The sequence below is a fragment of the Varroa jacobsoni genome, unplaced genomic scaffold (genome assembly GCF_002532875.2).
Source record: "Varroa jacobsoni isolate VJ856 unplaced genomic scaffold, vjacob_1.0 scaffold_718, whole genome shotgun sequence".
NCBI lineage: Eukaryota > Metazoa > Arthropoda > Arachnida > Mesostigmata > Varroidae > Varroa > Varroa jacobsoni.
This window is the reverse complement of record NW_019213620.1, coordinates 99,505-119,658: the sequence shown is the minus strand read 5'-3', so window position 1 is coordinate 119,658 and position 20,154 is coordinate 99,505. Positions and strand designations below refer to the sequence as shown.

Below are 20,154 nucleotides of genomic sequence, written 5' to 3'. Positions count from 1 at the left end.
CTCTAATAAAGGAAATCAAAGGTATCATTTCCTCTTCCTACGGCACTAACTAATTTTCCAGCTGTAAAGGTTTTGCTTCAAGTTGTGCAAGTTAATAAAAACAACCTTTGAAGTACAGAGGATCATAGCGATTACTTCCAGGAACAAAGAGACTAAACACAATTATGTCTACACCAAAAAGAAGAATGGTACGTGCCTAGAGTGTACCCCCTATTTGTACCAAGAGTGGATATTACCGTCAGCCGCACCATCCGAAATATACCTTTGGTCGCTCTTCGCTTCCCGCAGAGAAAGACATCACCTCGTAGCAAAGCTATAACTACATTTTGTATTAAGATGAAAACGGTAAATATCATAGCTCTATTGTCGTATAACTTCATATAAACCCTTACAGATGTAAAATAATATAATTGCAAAATAAATACAGAAATATTGTTTTACATCGCAGGATCAGACGAAAGAAAATTGGCGGTACAGTATCTGGGAAGTCGCTATACAAAATACAGTACATTGAAGCAACTTATAACGTAAAACGATTAAACTTTTCAGAAAGAAAACAGTGATAATTCGTTTGTGGAGAGGTTATCTTTACAAATATTTTATACAGTCTTCTCAATCTGATCATTCAGCCTAGGCTTCTTTCCATCAGAGCCGAGGGCTAATTTCCGATTTGAAACAAAGGGTTATTCTTCATCTTATCGTGAGTTTTATATGCTTGTACTTTTAGTTTTTCTGAGCATGTCTTTGGATGATATGCATCTATATCCATGCCATATCCAATTGCGATTAAGAAGCTTTGCCATTTGAAATGGAGATCTGTTGATAAATAAGTTACTAAAAAGATCTTCGAAGTTTGCTGTTTTTCGATTCTCTAACTTTTCCATAAGTTAACCTTAACAATTTCGTACAGGACATCTAAGATCGATTTTCGCGCGTGAAATTTGGCTGGTAGTACTGTCCCTCGTCGACACAGTGTTTTAATTGTGTCGCATCTTGATTGAAAAGTAAAATTTTAAAAAGTTGAAAAAACACTCTTAATAGAGAACGAAAATCTGACTTTCTAGCTTCGAATACTGGTGAAAATGATTGGCATCCAAACTTGAGGGGACCCAGATACGTACAATTCTACGTAAAGGAGTCCAATGAGGGGCTATTTCAGCTAATCTACTAGAAGTACGATTCTTGTACCTACATTACCGAAACTATTAGTTGAAGGAGCCAGCCAGACATTCGGCCTTCGCAAACAAACAATGGTGGAATTAGAGTCGAATTATATCTAAAGTTGAAACAAGACCAAGCGTCAAAGCTGGATTGTCAGGACAACTTCTACTAATTATCATCATTGTGTCGGATTGTTTAAAGTAATGTCGGCTTATGTAAAATATTAGAATTTTTCTTTATTACCGCTTGTTTACGTCTGTATATTTCTCGAGCAGGCGCTCTTTCTCCTTTATGAGCCCGTGGTAACTTTTTTTTTCTGTTAGGGCACCGAAAATCCATATATCTAGTAAATACAAACGCGTTTTTGATATATACGACACAAACGTTTCACCTTCTACTGAGAGAAAACGACCGTCGAACTAGCCCGAAGTACTTACGCCATACACGATATAAAGTCCATAGCTAAGAAGACTGCTCAAGTGTGATTTGTTCAATTCAGTATTGCAATCTTCGAACTGGAGAATGCGCCCCGCCACGATCCGGCATCCGAAATTGACGAAAAGTGTCGGAAGAAGTCTTTAACAAAGGAAACCAGCAAACAGACGGTGAAATGGCGAAGCGAGGTGTTCTGGCGATCATCAGCTATTTTCACCCAATGCAATTTGCTCAAAAATTAGCGATACGTAATTGAAAAGTACGGAAAATGCAGCCTTTCATTGTTTCCCGGATCAAGGACACCGAGCAATTCACAGCCACAGCGGAAGATTTTCAGATGAAATTGTTAAATGTGACGAAACGTAATGGGTATATCATAGCATAACAAAAGAAGGCATATATTCATCAAAGAATCTTCCGTGAAACGAAACAGTTTACAAGCATCTATATATAAGCCAATTGTACCCAGTAGAATGGACTATCGACGATAGAACAGACATAGCCAAATCATCGTTCTCCACGGCAATGCCCAACCACACATGAGAAAACTTGTCAAAACCGCTGCGAGAGCTTGAGCAGAAGGTTCGCTTTCACCCGTCATGTTCCCTAGAGTTTGCGCTGACGGATTATTATGACGGATTATTGCGGTTTCTGCTGACTAGCGAATAAAATTCTAAGAATAATAATGGTACATTTGGATAATAGAAAGGATCCTAAAAATTTGATAGACAAATTCTTCAACACCAAACCCAAAAATGTTTGGCAACGACGTTGGTTAAGAGATGCGAGAAGATTATATAGAGTGACAGCTGATACGTAATATATAGATTTGTTGCTAAAATCTGAGAGAAACGCGCATTACGTTAATGTTGATTAATGTTACCCAACATTAGCAATACGTATGCATGCACATGTAGAGGATCGTGTTCGAAGAAGAGAATTTACAGACTGCGCTGAAAAATCGCCTATCAAGCTCCATATCAACCGCACATGTTTCGACAAACCCAGATTCCAATTATCATCATTGTAGTAGTTCCTGCAGGATTCAATACAAGTTTCCAACTCTTTTTTGCGGTGCGGTTCCAATCGTTTTTCAACTTCATCGTAGAAATGGGTCTCTGCTCTCGTCATGATTGTTTCTCTCAATTGCTGTCCTCTTCAGGCGCCTCATGCGTTTTAGATACCAAAGAAGGCTATACTAAGCTACATTTAAAGGACGCCAGGGTTAAGGTAATAGTTAGATCTAGATCTTTTGCAAATAAAAATAGGTGAACTCGGGCGTTATCGTGATGATGAACCCGCAACTTATTCTCCCAGAATTGAGGCCTGTTTAGCGGACAGTATTGCAAAATTTTCTTAAAACCTCTTGGCAATATTCAGGGGATCATTCTGCATGATTACATAATGCATAAATCATTAGCCGTCGACAAAACCCAGCGATAAAATGTTTGGTTTCAGACCTGAACTTTGCAGCATTATTCGGTCTGAGTTCGCCAATGAAGCGTAATACAGACGATTGTGCATTGGTCTCCATGTCTCGTCACTCGTAATACTGACTTCAGACAAATCTGGTTTTTGTTCTATTGCGTTGAAGCTTTTTTAGTACAGCTTATGACGGGGTCACATTTGCTCGGCACTCAGACTTTTCCGCATAGTGCCTGTTACAGGCTTCTCGCTCTCAAATTATTTCTTAAAATATTCCCGCATGATTCTTTTAACCTATATAATTATTTCTGAACGTCCTGAAGTAATTCAGCCATCTTGCAGAATGCTATGTTTTGCTTTTTGTTCCTTTTAGGCCCAGAGCGAGGGTCGTCTTTCGGGTTTTTCCGTCCGTCATGAAGCCATTAATACCACTCGTACACTCAACATTGACTCATACCCGGTCTTTGTAAGCTCTCTACAACAATAACACTATTTATGACCGTTTGACTTCGTTTAAAACAGAAAATATGATGCATGCTTTTTACTACTTCATTCCCGTTTTACGGGGGCTAATTTTAGAGCTTTTGCAGGATACAAAAGACGCGCTTGAATCCTTTGGAACTTAGCCTGTAAATAGTCATCCACCAGCAGGTCGAGATCCAAAAGAGGTAAGTTTTGCTTTAAGGATATAAATGCGGTGGGCTTCAACGTAACTCTCTGTTCTCAACACATAGTAATCTTAATATCAGTTTCGGTCTAAAATTATATCAAAAAGATATCCATACTACCATATAATCTGCAGTGGCAAAAGAGGCCGTAAAACGCTGGGTGCAGAAATATAGAGACCTACAGAGTGGGGGAAAGATCTTTAGCGGCGCCTAATAGAAGAGCGCAGGGTAAGAAGGTCGTATGATAAGTCAAAACCTAAATCACTGGTGATATGAAGACGTTTCCTAGAGTTAAGCAGCATGTAACCGAGCTAGGAAAAACTACAACGAGTTAGGGCCGGATGGTGACTTAGGTGCGTTCTAGGAAGCTATTGAAGATTATAAGTAAAGGAAACTTATGACAAAGATCAACGACAACCGTTGAGGAGATTTTTTGCAATAAATACGGGAAAACCAATAGGATCGCTTTTATGAGCTTGTAAGAAGGAAAGCGGGTAGGACAAAAAGGTATATTCTGCCAGAAGAAGACAAAATATGGGTACCAAGGTCGTTGTTCCCATCTGGTTCTTCTTTTTATCGAGGTAAGTGTATAGACCCAAACCTTGAACAACAGATTACATCTGTTTCGAAGGAAGTAGTGTTGAAAGCAATTGAACGTATCAAAACGGGTAAAGCGCCGGGTTCGGACTGGAGTCCAATCGCTATTACAAAAATACTTAAAGACTTCCCTGACAATACGGTATTCGCCACGCACTCTCAGCTCAGGCTATTTTTCACCAAAGTGGAAAAAATGTGAGGTCGTGCTTATCCTTAAAAATAAAAATTTCTAGAGATCTATATGTGTACTAAGAATGCTGTCGAAAGGTACCGGGGCTATAATAAATCAAAAGCTTGAAACTTTTCCAAAAAAAGATTTCTCGAACGATCATTAGTATGGCTTTGAAAAAACAAATCGGTGCTGACAGCGATCGATAGGGTTCTCAGGAAAGCTGACAAAATGAGGGAAGATTCAATTAAAGCAAAAGACTTTTCTTCGATGATTCTCCTATATATTAAAAATGCTTCTAATAACCTGCCATGGTGGAAAATGCTCACATAATTGAAGAAAGGAAAAATTCTCCTGCGCTTAGTCTTTTTTTGTCTTCTGAGGGACAGATCGGTAGTCGAAGGAGAAACTGTTAATCCTATGACAACAGGGGGTTCCACGAGGGTCCATCCTGGGCCGTTTCCGCTGGATCATGGTATATGATAGGGTTCTAAGGCTAAGCAATTTTTCTTTGGAAGCGGAAATTAAATCTTATTCAGACGACCTCTCGTTGCCATAGTTCAAGCCCGGGTGGTAGAATTACGCTAAGGAAAAGCAAGGGCTACCCTGCAAAATCAGAGGCTATAAAACTTATCGGAAGGAAAAATGCCAGCCTTTGACACTTACTTTGGATGCGAAAAAATAAACTTAGCAGAAACGGCGAGATGCGCTAGCATTCAACTCGATTACGCTCTTAAACGAGTTCACCACATCAGGTTCGCCTTAAAAGTGATTAAAGCCTCCATGGAAATCGCGGAGATACTGCCAAACGTCAATGGCCCATAACACTAGGAAGGTCCCTTGTGCCCTTCGGGGAACTTGTCTAGACATTATCTGAACTAAAAGACGTCACGGTCAAGCAGCTGTTTAGATGTGTCCAGCGAACTCTTACGCTTAAGATTATCCAAGCCAAACTACTGCACGGTCAGCACAAATGTGGATTTAGTCCTGGCAGGCACAATTCCCTGGGACCTAAAAGCTGAAAGCGCATGCTTTATCACGATCTGACAGATGACGCGAAAGTCGAAGTCAAAAAATGTGGCAAAAAGAGTGTGAGACAATATTTAATTTAGCTCCGGGAACAACAACAAAGGACATCATTCCTAATATATAGGTCTAGATTGCACAACCCTGTGGAGAACCCAGTGAAAAGTTTAGCTACTAGTTTATCTCACACAGGTCTTCACGGATTAGAATGCGTTTCAGTGTGGTCTTTACAAAGCTGGTAAAGCATGTTTGGAAGATGCGATACACCATATGCTGGCGACCTGCGTTCACTAATACTAACGGGAGGCCCGTGACAGGATAAATGGGAATGTGGGAAGCCGTCTGCGATTTCTGTCGTTCGATTATGAGAGCGTGGGGAAAAGGTGAGACCTTGGCAAAAGTCGGTGTTAAAAAAAGAACGAGTCGCGAAGCTACGTCTGAAACAACATGGCAGACGATGCTTTGTCAGATTTAAAGGACGCACGGAACGGACATACTCTTGTACAGGGGCTACCTTGTCTAATGAAATGGAGAACCTGACCAGATCGACCATGGGATGACGATAGTTACTCTCTCATATCAACTTTTCGATGAAGAATTAATGAGTAGTGTCTTAACGCGAACAGACCCGACCGGCGGGCTGAGCCTCCCATTCGGTCTATATGAGGTAGACATGATGCTCTGATGTCGAAGTCACATGTCAACCATACTTTCCCAACCCACAAAAAACTATATATATATATATATATATATATATATATATATATATGTATATATGTGACAGTGACTTGCATAGCGGGTCCTTAACCATCGTCGACAGACACTATTGCGCTTTTATGGACAAAATTGAGTCCATGAAACTAGCGTGTTCATAATATATAGAAAGATTGCGAAATATAAAGAAACAGATGCGACGTTACAAGCATACACACACATCCTTTTAGCAACGGAAATCCGCAAATTAGCTAGGTCTTTAGGCTATCCGCTCGAAATAATTTTGGGCTGAATTTATTGTGGGGTATGGTTATTAATAGAACCTCATGTTTTACATTGAAGTTATATCCATAGTGTTTCGTCTAAGATTTTTATTGCCTTATTTTGGCTTGGGTCCAGGAAGCTTTGTGATGACCTGTAGCAGCTTTCGATACGTGCTATCTAGCTGACCGCAGTTATTGCGTTCAATGAATCATTTTAGGTTATATTTTTTTTGGTTTCTTAGTATATTTGAATGTTATAGGAACACATGCGCATAATTATAAGAAGAATTAAAATTAGACTATTTAAGAAGGGTCAAAACAACTGAGGTGACGATTTTGTTGCCATCGAAACTTGGAACCTATATGCGCCTATTTAGTTCTATGAATCTAGTGAATAATAAAACGGCATTATAAGCACCTATATTATCAGGAACAAAATTTATTTCAAATTTTCTTTGAACTTTATTCAGCTATTGAAATATCTCGTGCCTTGTTCGTGTATTCTGTGCGGAAGACACAGCAATGCACGAGTGAGCTTCTAAGAGCACTATTTATGAACAATTGTCAGAAACGGTATTTTCCTTCCAGGCTTCGAAGTGTTAAACCCCTAAAAAGTACATGATCGACAAGTGCTCCAGAACGCGGTCGCGTTTCGGCACGCGGTCGAAGAATGGAAATCACTTAACATTTAGGAACTCAACGCGATATTGTTCGGCGACGCTCTTCACTTGTGGACGACTGCTAAAATTCATAGACAGGCCATACAAAGGCAGAATGTTTAATCCTTAGGTTATAAGTAAGATAGTTTGCTACAATGGTCTTTTTCGAGAAGCACGATTCTAGAGATACTTCTGTACAAGAAATAGCCCATGAAGTCGTAATGCATACGGACCAAAGTTCCGTTAACTGAAACTCTGGAACGAACTCTTCAATCGAGAAATTATGAAAATGTCCTATGTTTACGAATCGCTACCTTGCTCTATGCCTTATTAGAAACGTGGTACTTTTTTGATGAATTAAAGCCTCCCAACGCTAATTTCTTTATAATGAACGATATCGTCGGCGGCGGGAGTGTCCGCGGTACTCATATGGGGATCCTTATTAATTCAATACTGAATAAGTTAATTAGAGTTTATCCTGACTCACTTAATAGGATAAAATCGATCGTGTTCCGTGGACAGGTCGTATCATCAGTAAAACGTTCTCTAAACCACTCATACACAAATGATTCAATGCGACGCAGATGCTGTGTCCTAAAATGTCTATTAGAAATAAAAATATGATGGTATCGATATCGCTTCCCTTTGATTTTCATTTGATATTTTTAAGCTTTTAAGTATTGAGGTTCAGTTTGCCGAACTCGGGTAAATTGGGGAGGCTTATAAATTCCGCTCAACTGTTTTACGCTGACCTATGTACGTTCGATATTGGGCAAACGTAATTTACGTTTTATGCGCTCCAACAACAATTAACAGGTTGTTTTGTTGATGATGTAGTACTTGTTGACACTATATAATAGGAGCAACACCTTCGTCAACGGCAAACACAAATTATCGTATCAGTAATACGCTCAAGTCCGGCTGCTGTCAAAAACAAAATAGAGTTAGTCTTTGCTTTTTCGAGATCTTAAATCCGACCAGCTTCCCGAATCGGCCATCGTCAGCATCTAATAGGACAATAAATAGGCTAGAAGTCACCAGATTACAACTGAGCAAGCTCAGACCGAGGTCCTTGGTCATTCGCGGAAACATTGGTCTGCCCATTAGCCGCGCGAATTCTCAGCCTCTCTTACAACCGGGCTAGACTATGCTATTTTTCACTTGGCGATCGAAAACAGCTGCTATGCAGAGCTCGACGGACATTTCTACCTACATATTAAGTCGCATTTTCGAGGTCTGTTCTGTCTCTATTTTGCTTTTGACGGAATAACTTATAACAATACATCATACGCTAACACTGACTGAATTGCTGAGGTCTATTGGGCAACGAGCGATAGCAGCGTTAATGTCGGAAAAAATATTCCAAGAGCAGATTTTCTGACGACGATCAGTACTGTTATAGCGCTGTTGGTGGAAAAAGTTTAGTATGCGAAGATAGAATTCTGCTGTTACGAGCTATATGTTCGGGACGGATCGGCTCGATCATGCCTTCAGGATTTGGACGAGGCGTCATGTAGTCCATTACTAACTCCGGCTCGGAGTTAGTGAGAATAAAGAAACTGTCGCCACGGTTTCGTCGGACGATGACCACTACACAGACGCTTCCTGAAAAACAAAAACGACATGTATAATCTAGGTACCGTTTAACCCGGTTAGTCAAAACCCATCTACCCTAAGCGTTCGTTGACTAACCTGCATGTTTCACTAGCTTCTTGAGTCGTACAATACTAAGCTTGCGCAGCAATGATTACCCTAGAGAGATAAAGTTCTTATGTAGATTTATTTATAAACAAGTCATTTTTAAAGTAACCAAATTCACGGTGATACGCTTGTTTAGCCAATATCTCTTTGACATACACAATATAGAAGAGATGTATGTGTTATGTATGCGTTAAAACAAAAACAACTTCCAAGCGATACAGATGAGGGCTACCGTTCCACAGAGAGCACCTTGCATGGGCCACTTTCTGCTATAATCTAGACTGCCCAAAGACATTCGGACGCAAGGCAGGCCCCCGCCAGACTCAGCCGGTCTGTTACGTTGTGGCCCTATAATATTGAGCTTGCGGAACATGTTCTGATTAGCCTTGCGTCGCAGGCTCTGTCCGCTGCGCGATCCTTAGTTTCATCTCTGACATATAGAAACGGCTATTTTGGAAGGTTACATGTTTTTGCACACTGTACCAGTAAACTTTTCAAAGCTTTATACCTTAAGTTCTTTAGTACCTATCATATGACTTCAATATCAGCATGAAAACGGGCGCATGGTTCCTTCATAATGGTGTATCCGAAAACACGATTTAAAGACATGCAGTATTTTCTACACTGTAGTATGTCCCAAGACCTGGCGGCGTGTTACCAGTAAAAATATGCTTGGCCTATCCTTGCATAGAAAGGAAAAAGAGAATCCCTGCATGGCAGATACAGTCTTGGCATGTACCAGAACTCAAACTAGTCCGCACAAGTTCCGTCTATAGCTGACTACAGTTTTTATAGATTCACCGTAAGAAAGCGCTGTGGCTTCACGACGTGTGCAATGGATTGAGAATCTGTTTCTTATGGGGCAGAGCTGATCCAAGTTATCTAAAAGAATCCCAAAATAAACTTCGAATTAAATGTACACGATCTGTTCGGATACGAATGCGACATTTTTTTTTTAAATGATATTGTTCAGTAGTTGTATGTCTTTAGTACGCCAGACGCGAAACGGCGTAACACATACTATCACTTTATCTATAACTGATTTTCGAACTATTTCCTAGTATTTTATGTATTGCTACCTTTAGGGTATATTCTAGTGCTTTTTTAAAATTTCGAATGATTCTAGTTTTTATAACTTGCAAGTTACGGAATATAATAGGCAAATAACGTGACCACTACTAGCACCTACCTAGCACCAGGATATTGGTCCTTTTTGTATTTATTTAGAGGGAGAGCTAAGTGGGCTAGCATGTAAACTTGTCGAACTTGTTCGACTTTTTTCTAACTTTTCAGATAATAAAAGTAACTGAAATAATCATAGAGAAATATAATAAATGTTGGATTTTAGATTGACTTAAATTTAAAAAAATATGGATATTCCTATCATATACACTAAATTATTGCACTATGCCGTTGTTGTAACTTTTAATTGGGTCCTTTTATAAATATATGAAATAAACTTTTATTACCTGTAAGAATGAATTCTGTCGGCAATATATAAATATGTAATATATAGGATTAAAATGCGACCAACTCATTTATTTTCCAAGCTTTCAATCTCTTAGGCTTCTTTTTCCATTAAATGCTTGTTACTATAATGCCTTTACGTACCTATGATGGTTGCTAAGATCAGAGCAAGGCAGGCAAGACTTGCTGTTAAAAGTGGAGAATGAAACTTCTCATTGTCAGCATGCATGGACGGTGGGGGCGCGGGAAGAGGTACTGCTAGCTTGGGGCGGGTCGGTGCTCTGGCTATGTTAAGGTGACGAAGTTTAGCTGAGCTGGTAACCATTGCCGCGGTGGCATTCGCATTTGTTGTGAAATTATCAAACTTCTCTAAACTCGTAGATGATGCGGACGCTTCAGTGATCGCGGACGGTTTTCTCGTGAAGAAGGCGAGGAAAGATTTGGTCGTGATATTGAGGGATGAAGTGCTTCCATGTGAAACAGAAGAGACATTTGCTAATACTGACGTGACACCCGTTGGACTTGAATACGTGACTAGAGGCGGTGCCTTTGTTGATGCCACTGGTTCAATAGACGTGGACGAGCGTGGTTCCAGTGTTGAACTTCTTGCAATACGAAGTTTTGTAAGTATTTCAATTGAACATCTTTCATGTAAATATAAGCCAGACTGTAATTTCCAGCCGATAGGTAGTATTATTAAAAGTTAAGTTACTATTAGCACATTGCAACTTGTGTAGGTACTTATCATCCCCTCCAAATTAAACTAAGTAGTGTACATTATGAATAATATATATATATATATATATATATATACAAGACTGATTTTTACTTTTTACAATGAAAGGGTAACATTATGAGACGATCTTAAATTATATGGTAAAGTGTATACTCTTCGTCGGCAAGAAGAAACTGGTTCATCTTTACTTCAGATTTAAGCGACGGATACTAAGTGTTTTCGAATTATGCTGAAGTCTCTCTCACTTTATAAGCTATAATGATTAAGTGGACATGTGAAAGATGTATAGTAGGAGCTTTGAATGTGTTGCACATTCACTTGGAGTTTTAGTTTAGGCCATTTGCTTCATACCTGTCGGCCCCAACGGGGCTAGCGGACACTTCATCGCCACCGTAAAAGGGGTTGAAGGCGTACTCAACGATGTGTAAAATAGAGTCTGAAACAATTACATACAGGTTATTCGTAAGAGCTGATTTCAGTAATGTGCTGAAAACCTATATCGTTAAAGCTATATCGTTAGCAATGATATAAGTATTTCATAAAGATAAATATACATTAAAATATCCAATGTTTAATTTTCAGGAATTCATATTACGGCGGTCCAGTCGGAGCGGTGCAATAAATTATCAGCACGTGATACCTGTTTCTTCATTGTCGATTGTTACTATAGCTCTTTGAAGGGAGGTCCAGATAAGCCTAATAAGTGTCCTCGTAACAGGTCTATATTAGCGATGTCGAACGAACAGCTCCAGGTTCTGTCACGCTGAAATGACAGCTGGGCTAGCTTGGAAGATTCATACTTTATAGAGCAACAGTTATTTCAGGCCGTCGGAATAAACTGCCATTGGTTTTCATGAATTTGACCATTTAAGCATCGTCAGCTTTAAACGCGGCCTGAATCGCCCTTTGACATCAAAACAAACGTCCTCAAAGATTGAATGTTATATTGCAATCTGTTTTTAAATTATTATTTCAAATAATTAAAAGTTTGCGTTTAAATTCGGAAGGGATACATACTAGTATCGCAACGGGCCAGCCATCAGTCGTTTTTGGCTTATTTTGATTTACTTCCTTAGGATTTAATAAAACTAATCCGATGTTATAGCGGCTGCATTTGCTCACGATCTTGAATTTATTATACAAGCATTATTATCGGCATTTATTCTACATGTTTCTAATGCTCTTGACTTCCTGTCCGGAAAAAAAGTAACTTATTCCAACTTCTTAAGGGCATAAGCTCACCAGGTACATAAAAATATTTCACAAACAAAAGAAATTAAGTGTTCTAAACAGGTGGTCTAGTTCTTGAGTGTCAATTTAACTGTTGATTCCCTGACACCAGTCGCGGGGCTAACTCTTCCATTCGTAATGGACATAAGTGTTCAATTTCTGAAAACCACAATATAAAAATGATCTTGCACTTAGTGCATTTCTCCACTCGGCGCTGAGCCAAAAAATCAATCGGAAAATCACTGGAATCGAATGATGCATCGATCACCGGGTGCGCTAACGACAGAAGCTTGCGTAAACGGTTCCAGTAGCTTACATTAAAGAAGTTAACATTACAAGAGACACTTGGCCTTCAACATTTTTGATGCGTAAACTTCAAACATAACACTCAGTTCGATTGAAATTAGGTGTCGAAAAAAAAAAGTTAGAAGAACGAATCGGAATGAAGAGGTAGACCTAATCATGTAGATCGTACCATGAACATCAGTGGAGATCAAATGCCCTCGGACATTGCCGCGATAAAGCCGAATCACACTCGTGAAGCTTTGTGTGAACCGAAAGTAGAACGGACATTGCAGGGATGACAAATTGTGATCCGATAAGTGTCCCAATTCGATCCATTCTGATTTTTATTTCTGAAGCTCGAAATAAGCCTGAACGATGAACTTCACAGGTTCAATCTTGACGTCATGAGCTATTATCCGTATTGCGATTAGTGTTTGGAAGGCGTACTCTCAATTTACGTGTTTTTATTCAATTGATTTTAATTAACCTCGCACAGTAAGCCCACAATCCCATTTGGTTTAACTCCAAGCCCACTTTTGAAACTTGTCGCTTCGTTACATACGTTCGGTGGGTTGGCGGTAAACTTAAGTGAATTTTGATTCTTTGTTTCAGTAATTTTTTGATAATAATAAGCGACTGAACTGGTACGCATTAGGTCTTCTGGCTTTCGATTCGATTAAATTGATTAAATCAAAATCGCTTCAAGTCCTATTAACAATATGTATGAATAAAAAAAGCATCCTAAAACAGGCTCCAAACAAAAATCATCTGTCCACGCAACATTATATCTAGTTTGAACTGTTATATATCACCGCGACACGGTAAGCTATGAACGTTAAAATACCATGCTTATATTGATTTGTCGCAAGATTATTTACAATAAAATTAATCATTTAAATGTAAAATAATTAAAAAGGGTAGTCTGGGCCGTGCTAAGTAGGTTAATGCATGTAAGAACATGTGCAAGTAACTAACTATGTAAAAGAATCATTTTTTAACCGATGCCATCGTGACACAGATTATTTAATTAAAGTCACACCTGAAGCAGCTGCTGTCGGAGAACGGTTGCGCGCTGTTGGGCTTCAGTTCCGAGCTTAAGTTGAATGAGAGTTGCTCAAACTATGTTCAAGAGTTCATTGTGATTATTGTATAACTATTACTGTTTTGCTGATTTGCTTGGTATTATTCGTTGGTCCCTGTTCAGCTTGTTGAATGCTGAATCATTACATAAAAGGCTCGTTCATCTAGGCGGCCTGAATGTCGAAGGGTCCCTTTCGAGAAGTCTTTCGACGTCGTCCGGCATATCTGAGATCGCCGGTAAAAAGCACCGTCTACTTTTTTCTACCCCTTTCCTCCGCGTCCTTTATCTGATCCCTTTTTTCTTGCACGTTTGTTTCGCCACCGAAAAGTGCGCAAATTTGGCGAAGTTGACAGCTTGGCAGGACAGCACGTACTCGTCAAATATTCGTACTAATAGCGGTTACTGTCAGTTGTCAAGAACGTGTGGTTCGCCGCTTGGACTTCGGGGTTCTCGTCGGGTCAGCGCTCCTTGTACCAGAGCCCGCTTAGAACTAGAGGATGGGGGCGGCGACGCAGAGGTTGCGGCAAACACTTCATCTCTGTCTTTATTTGTGCTCGTATTAGTGTATGAGCGTGTGTGCGGTCGCAAAGGGGCTGCCTTTATGCTTGCGCACCGCCTTTCCTATTTCGATATGTCTTATGCTACTCTACCTACGACGAGCCTACTCTGTAAGAACGCAGTTCTTACTCGCTTAACAGGCTCTCACAAAACCATGAATACAAACCGTCGCTTTCGGTAGCGTTGTCCGCCGCTCCGGGAATTCTGTAAACACAACAACAACAACATATCATGTTTTTGTAAGAATACAGTGGCACTTTTGCGACGCTTATTTTTACGGCGCGACCTCCTTTGCTACTGCTCAAAGGTTTATCAAGGTTGGCAAAATGGACCGCCCTTTATCGTGTTTGTATGTGCACATCTGGTCCATAAACGTTTAATACGAAGCGAGAGTAAGCGATCAAATATAGCAGTCGCGGAAGCTGACGCTATGGACGTCTGTAGTAAAAGAGGAATCATGTTTTTAGTGTAGGCTAACATTGATGTTAACTCGATGGTTACTGCGTCTGCTGTTGTTATTATAGTTGGTATTGTTGTTACCCCATTCTTCACGACTCCTGGCGTTGCCATCGTTGACATAACTGAAAATAATTAATTTGGATATTTTATATTTGCGCAATGTAAAAAAGTACGGCTAAAAGAGATTTAATTTGAGAGCTTATGATAGCTTCGTGTTCATACATATAAAAATGATCCTGGACAATGCGATAGGCATATTGTAATATTTCGCTGAGTCGTTGATCAATGCAGCAGTACAAATGTCATTGATGGCCCTAAACCGAAGATGGCCTACTAAGTAACTTTTGCAGCTGAAAGTAGCTATCCAACCAAGGGCGCCTTTTTCCGACAGACACATCCTCTCTCTCAAAACTTCCAGGAATCTCGCATCTCTGTGCCCATTACACAGGGCACGAAATATTATTACAATTAATAAGCCCAGGAGAGCAATAACTGTCTAAGGCCATATTGCAATATTTATTATTTTTTTCGCTAACGAGCTACTTTCAGCATTTGATTACTCTATAGTTGAATGGTGGATTTACAATACTAAAAGAGCATTTGTAGTACTACTGATCAAGTGGAGTGACGAAACGGTTCGAAAGCAACTCTCTGAGTAGTTTGAGTGAAAAAAATCTGTGTTACTAGCTTCAGTAGACGATATTCATCGAGTCAGGACGAAGTGGACGAGTATGTTTCCAGATACGTCCCGCTGTACTTTTTTTTTTTTTTTTTTAACTTGTTTGCTAACTAAAGCCTCTTCTGTAGGTTTTGCATTACAGAACACAGGTATCGATACACATCTTGGTAGAGATTAGCGTTTTTTTTTTCTTTTAGCTATCATTATCGGTGCTCGTCGTAAAAATACAAATCAGAAAACTGCTAACAGGCATACCCGACGTCGTAATCGTCTCCGGAGTCATCGTGGTGGCCTCTTCGGTAAGGAGAAACTCCACTGGAATTTTGTCAATGATATTGACGTCTGCAATGAAAAAAATAAACATATGATTTTAAAATTCACCGTGTCACACAGAACTTCTGAAAGTCACCTTTCCCATAGGCTAGTCCTGTTACTCCGCCAGGTATGAGCTGAGCAACTAGCCTGTGAATCTTAACGCTTTGTTCATTGTCTGTCGAGGGAATTAATGTTAGAATAACGAGAATCTTCATAATGCTATTTTTGTAAATTTATTTTTATTGCTTCAGCTTTCATGAAACCGTTTATTTTAGAAATTTAAGATACTTGCACACCGAGACATAACGCCTTATAGAAAAACAATGTCAGACAGGGAATATAAGCTTATGAGTCTCGTAACGCCTATCTAGTGATCTGCCGATGTAGAGGAACCTGCTTTTCTAAGCGCATAGTCCTACCTAATACTAAGGTGAGTATTAAGAATTTATAACTCTTCAATTTGCGATAGAGAAACTCTAGTTATAATAAATACTTATTGAGGTCATAAATAATTCGTCGGGACTTCTGTGCAAAACTGTCCAGTTAAATAGCTGATTTAGTGCACGGTGGCGTATCGAAGTTATTTTTATTATATCTTCGAGCTTGGAAGAGCAGGGAAGTATTCGGTGCGCGCCTGCGGAAGAGAGTCTGTGCATCCGGAAAGCTTTACGACAACAGAGAATGGAAACAGGAGTATTCAACCCTAGCGGCTACTGGCCAATTCAACAAAGTTTTTGGAGTTATTAAGGTGTCTTGCTTGAGAATAACAAGATAATTTAGCAGCTCAACTAGATATATAAGCTGAGATAATTTATTGCTAAATAAAAAGCTTTTGACGATATATTCTAGACAAATATTAGTATCCGATATTCTAGATGCCATTTATCAGATCTACATATTATAAAGGCAAGTATACTACACTTCATTTGTCTTTGATATTATACAGAGTTGCCAATTACCAGTTGTCTTTGGTTTGGAAGTATTGCCTTCATTCAGGAAAAACCTTTATTTAATTTTTAATAACTACTATGCTATATATTACTAAATTGTCTTCTTTATTTACCTATATATTTCAACCATTCGAACCATATGTATTTTGGTGTCAGTTCATCAAACTTGAATTTCTTCATTGCAACATTTCAAAGTTACTATAAGCAAATCGTTCAACAAGGTCACAACCGTAGGGGCTTTGGACGAGCGGCATTCGGAACAACTTCAGTAACGTAGACACAGTTCAAAATGTTTGAGGAATTCTCCAAACACATGGGCCCCGATACATTTTAGTACTATGTCCGCAGTCGGCGCCAAGGGGACGCTTTTCATCCAGGAGGACTGCTTCTTGATAGACTGACTGTGGCTACTGTGCTTTCGAGGAATGTCATATATGCGTGCCAAGCAAATACTCTACTCATTTCATTCATGACGCAAACTTCGGTGCTGGCGAATTTCGAGGGACTGGCGTAACTTCCCCGCAAATATCGGAGCTCAGACACGTCGAGCAAAAAGGAGGTTCGAAGTAAGTGATGGCAGGTGCAGAACGACGGAGAGGCTCCATGGACGTCTATCAATCGGCCGCAGAGGCTTCAGCTGCGGTAAGCAAGGTCATATCAGTAATCGATGTCTCATGCCGTGCCTTCATCGGGGCGTATAAACATGGCTGCCGATGACCTGTTTGTGGTCGAGATCAAACTCCATCGCGGAAAGGCAGTTGCCGCATTTGGCTATGGGCTGGACGTAAAAATCTACCGATGGCTGGTGGGTAACCTGGGCTCGCTGTAGATCGCAAAGTGCTTGGAGCCCGCATGCCTATACGATGCGCAGCGCACCCCGCTAACGGTTCCAGGGGGGTGCTTGACGTTGTGGTCTGTTTTTTTTTAAGTAAACCACCCCACTCTTGCACTATAACGCAACTGGACGAGTTTTTAAGGACTTCAGCGGGTTCCCGTGTAGTGTTGTATGCACAGATGTGAAGGGTCCAGTGTCAAGTGCTGCCTACATTACCTTAATCGGATCACTCTAAGAGAATGAAGCGAGAGGGTGACCGAACCGTTTCTAGCTGTAACGGGTTGCATTCGCGGAGACGCAGGTCATGAGGTTCAAACTGTGCTGTGCAACGGCATTATTGAGTCCCAAACAACCCGTGGCCTTTTCCAGGAGTTTTGGTAAAGAAAAAACCAGAACGCAGTACTACGTTTTTACATCAGCTATCGAAAACGGGACGTACGTTTATGCGGTGTTTCGACTAATGAAAACGGGAAAGCACGTTTCTGCATCGACTACCGCCGGCTAAATTCCACCATAAAGCGAGCTTTGTACGACGTTTAACGTGAACGTCAGTAGGTTTTTGCTAGGGGCAGTGCTACGCAGACTGCCGTTTGGCTTATATCGAGGCTAGATACAATTTCCGAGACCGAACGCTTAGGATTGTACGAGTTGTTTAAGAATGCCGATCGTATTTGTGTGGGTGACATTTCAAGGTTGTTACTGGCAATGTTCTATTAATAACCTGAAGGAAAAACGAACCTTTATTGCTAAGTTTACGCGATGGACTCTGGCCTTCCAGAAATAATTCTTTTTTCGATGTAACGCTTTGCTGTACTACTATGCATTGTGTTACCAAAAAGTTATATCTCCGTCCGTTATGTAAGATGTTTATAGGCGCCTTCAGCAACTGTCATTAGTTAGTTAGGAGAAGGACATCGTTTTGCTGCAAACAAATGAGAAGGATATTCAACTTATAAATGTGATCGTAATACGTTTGACAGACATTATTGAAGGTCATTTACTTTATTCATCCAATTTTATCTAATTCCTGTAATGATGTTCGAGTAAGTTTCAAGATAAATACATTTTTCCTCCAAACGCAATATCTACTCAAATACGTTTAGAAAGGTAGGTTCTACTCTATGCTGGATTGTGTGTCTGCGCAACATATTTCTTTGTTGGCACAGCCGCGTTCTAGCGAAAATTTCAATCTACTTTAGTCGATAATATTTTTACACCCGCTGTGTCCTTTCGTATATGGGGCAAATAAGAAGGTCATCTGCGCGTATAGTCTATGAACTGGACCATTATTTGCATTCTCTTAGCATAATGTGGTGACCAAAACCATAGAAAATGAAAAAAAAAACGGGAATGCGACTTTGAGGCTGTCCACTAAACGGCTCTAGGTTCCAACGCGCTTGGCTCTGACTTTACAGAAATACGACCTCAAGGTCCTCCATAGGAAGAGTTCCGCCAACGCCAATGTGGACGCTTTTTCGCGCCTGACCGTTCCGTTAGTACAGAGCGGCGTCCTATAGTTGCTAAATTAGGAGAAGGGTTTTACGTCCGTATGTCTGTACTCAAGGTCGACCTGGCCTACCGGGTCAAGGTAAAGGAAACGCTGTTCCAAGTTCGATTTGTTCGAAGTTTCTTCGATATTCGGAGTTTATTCGAAGGTGCATGGCAGGCTAAGCTCGTATGTTACTCGAACGGACATGATAGACCAGGTTCATAGGTTACTCGGAGGGGTGTAACATGCTATGTTCGTAGTCTATTTGGAGGGCATGATAGGCGAAGACGTTAGAACGCATTATTATTATTGCAAGAGCGCGGAGTTTTTATTAGGCCCGAGCTTGTGGCGCCGGAAGTCCGAAAAGCTAGCCTAACTCAAGGTCTGACGGCAGTGTAATTGAGACCCAGAGCGGCGCAATACGCTTGAATCGGTGCCGACTCTGCACCGCCTTTCTGGAGGTTGAGGTAGGTTCTAGGCGATAAAATCTTCCAAATCTCTGTCTTGGTCGGCCATTGCCGTTTTATTCGGCTCGTGCCGGTCCGGAAAGTAACATCGGGCCGTAATCCGAGCGCTGAAAGCTGCTTCTGGCAGTGGTTTTCCGCGGGTTTCAATGCCATTGTGACGGACGCCGCGACCTGCTTCATATCGCGGTAGGCTACAAACCACCTTCAGCAGAGACATTGTTCCCTCGAGTAACTTTTAAGAACTTTCTCTATTTCCAAAACAGGATCTAGCGCCGGGTCAACTAAAGCACTAGTCTGTCGACGGAAAAATCCTGTTAGCTTTTGACACACTCTATAACGCATGTTTTTAGCATTGAGATAATAATAAATAAATAAGTTATTTCGCTAGTGGCAAGCCAAAGTGCGTCGACATACTTTGCTCTATTTTGTTACATCTAGATGATGACCTTGGCTCTTGGTAATTTATGGCACATGTAGCCGACCACTAACTCTAGCGATTCGAGCTGCACGTATACGTTTTTCAGATACATTCTTTCGCTGGCCTTGTTTCAACATACTCGCAAAACTTCCAGTGTTTCATTAAAAAGGTTCTACTTATTGTGGATTCATTTGTAGCAACGAAATGTAGCGGATCATGTGACGAAAACCTAGTTGAAAAGGTCTCTTATTATTTGATTTTTTGAGCAGAACAAAGCATTGTAGAAATTAAATGTTAGGTGTGGTAACCAACTTATCGCTAGCTCTTTCACGTATTATACAATCTACTGGAGGACAATTATAAAAAT

General features: G+C 40.3%; 1 protein-coding gene across 5 annotated transcripts in view; it reads right to left on the bottom strand.

Annotated features, from left to right (window-relative positions):
- Window positions 1-6,866: 6,866 nt before the first annotated feature.
- The window catches only part of LOC111262970 (uncharacterized), a 97,669-nt gene continuing 84,381 nt past the window's right edge, over window positions 6,867-20,154 (bottom strand). For 3 of the 5 annotated variants that reach the window (XM_022837637.2, XM_086969389.1, XM_086969388.1), the window contains exons 8-13: window positions 15,569-15,655; window positions 14,654-14,756; window positions 14,342-14,379; window positions 11,373-11,457; window positions 10,430-10,890; window positions 6,867-8,722 (exon numbers count right to left, since the gene is read on the bottom strand). In XM_022837637.2, coding sequence (XP_022693372.1) covers window positions 8,514-8,722; window positions 10,430-10,890; window positions 11,373-11,457; window positions 14,342-14,379; window positions 14,654-14,756; window positions 15,569-15,655 — 983 coding nt within the window. In that variant the 3' untranslated portion in view covers window positions 6,867-8,513. Of the gene's footprint in view, window positions 8,723-8,878; window positions 9,701-10,429; window positions 10,891-11,372; window positions 11,458-14,341; window positions 14,380-14,653; window positions 14,757-15,568; window positions 15,656-20,154 lie in introns of those variants that run through there. The other 2 variants (XM_022837638.2, XM_022837639.2) reach the window with 2 other exon arrangements.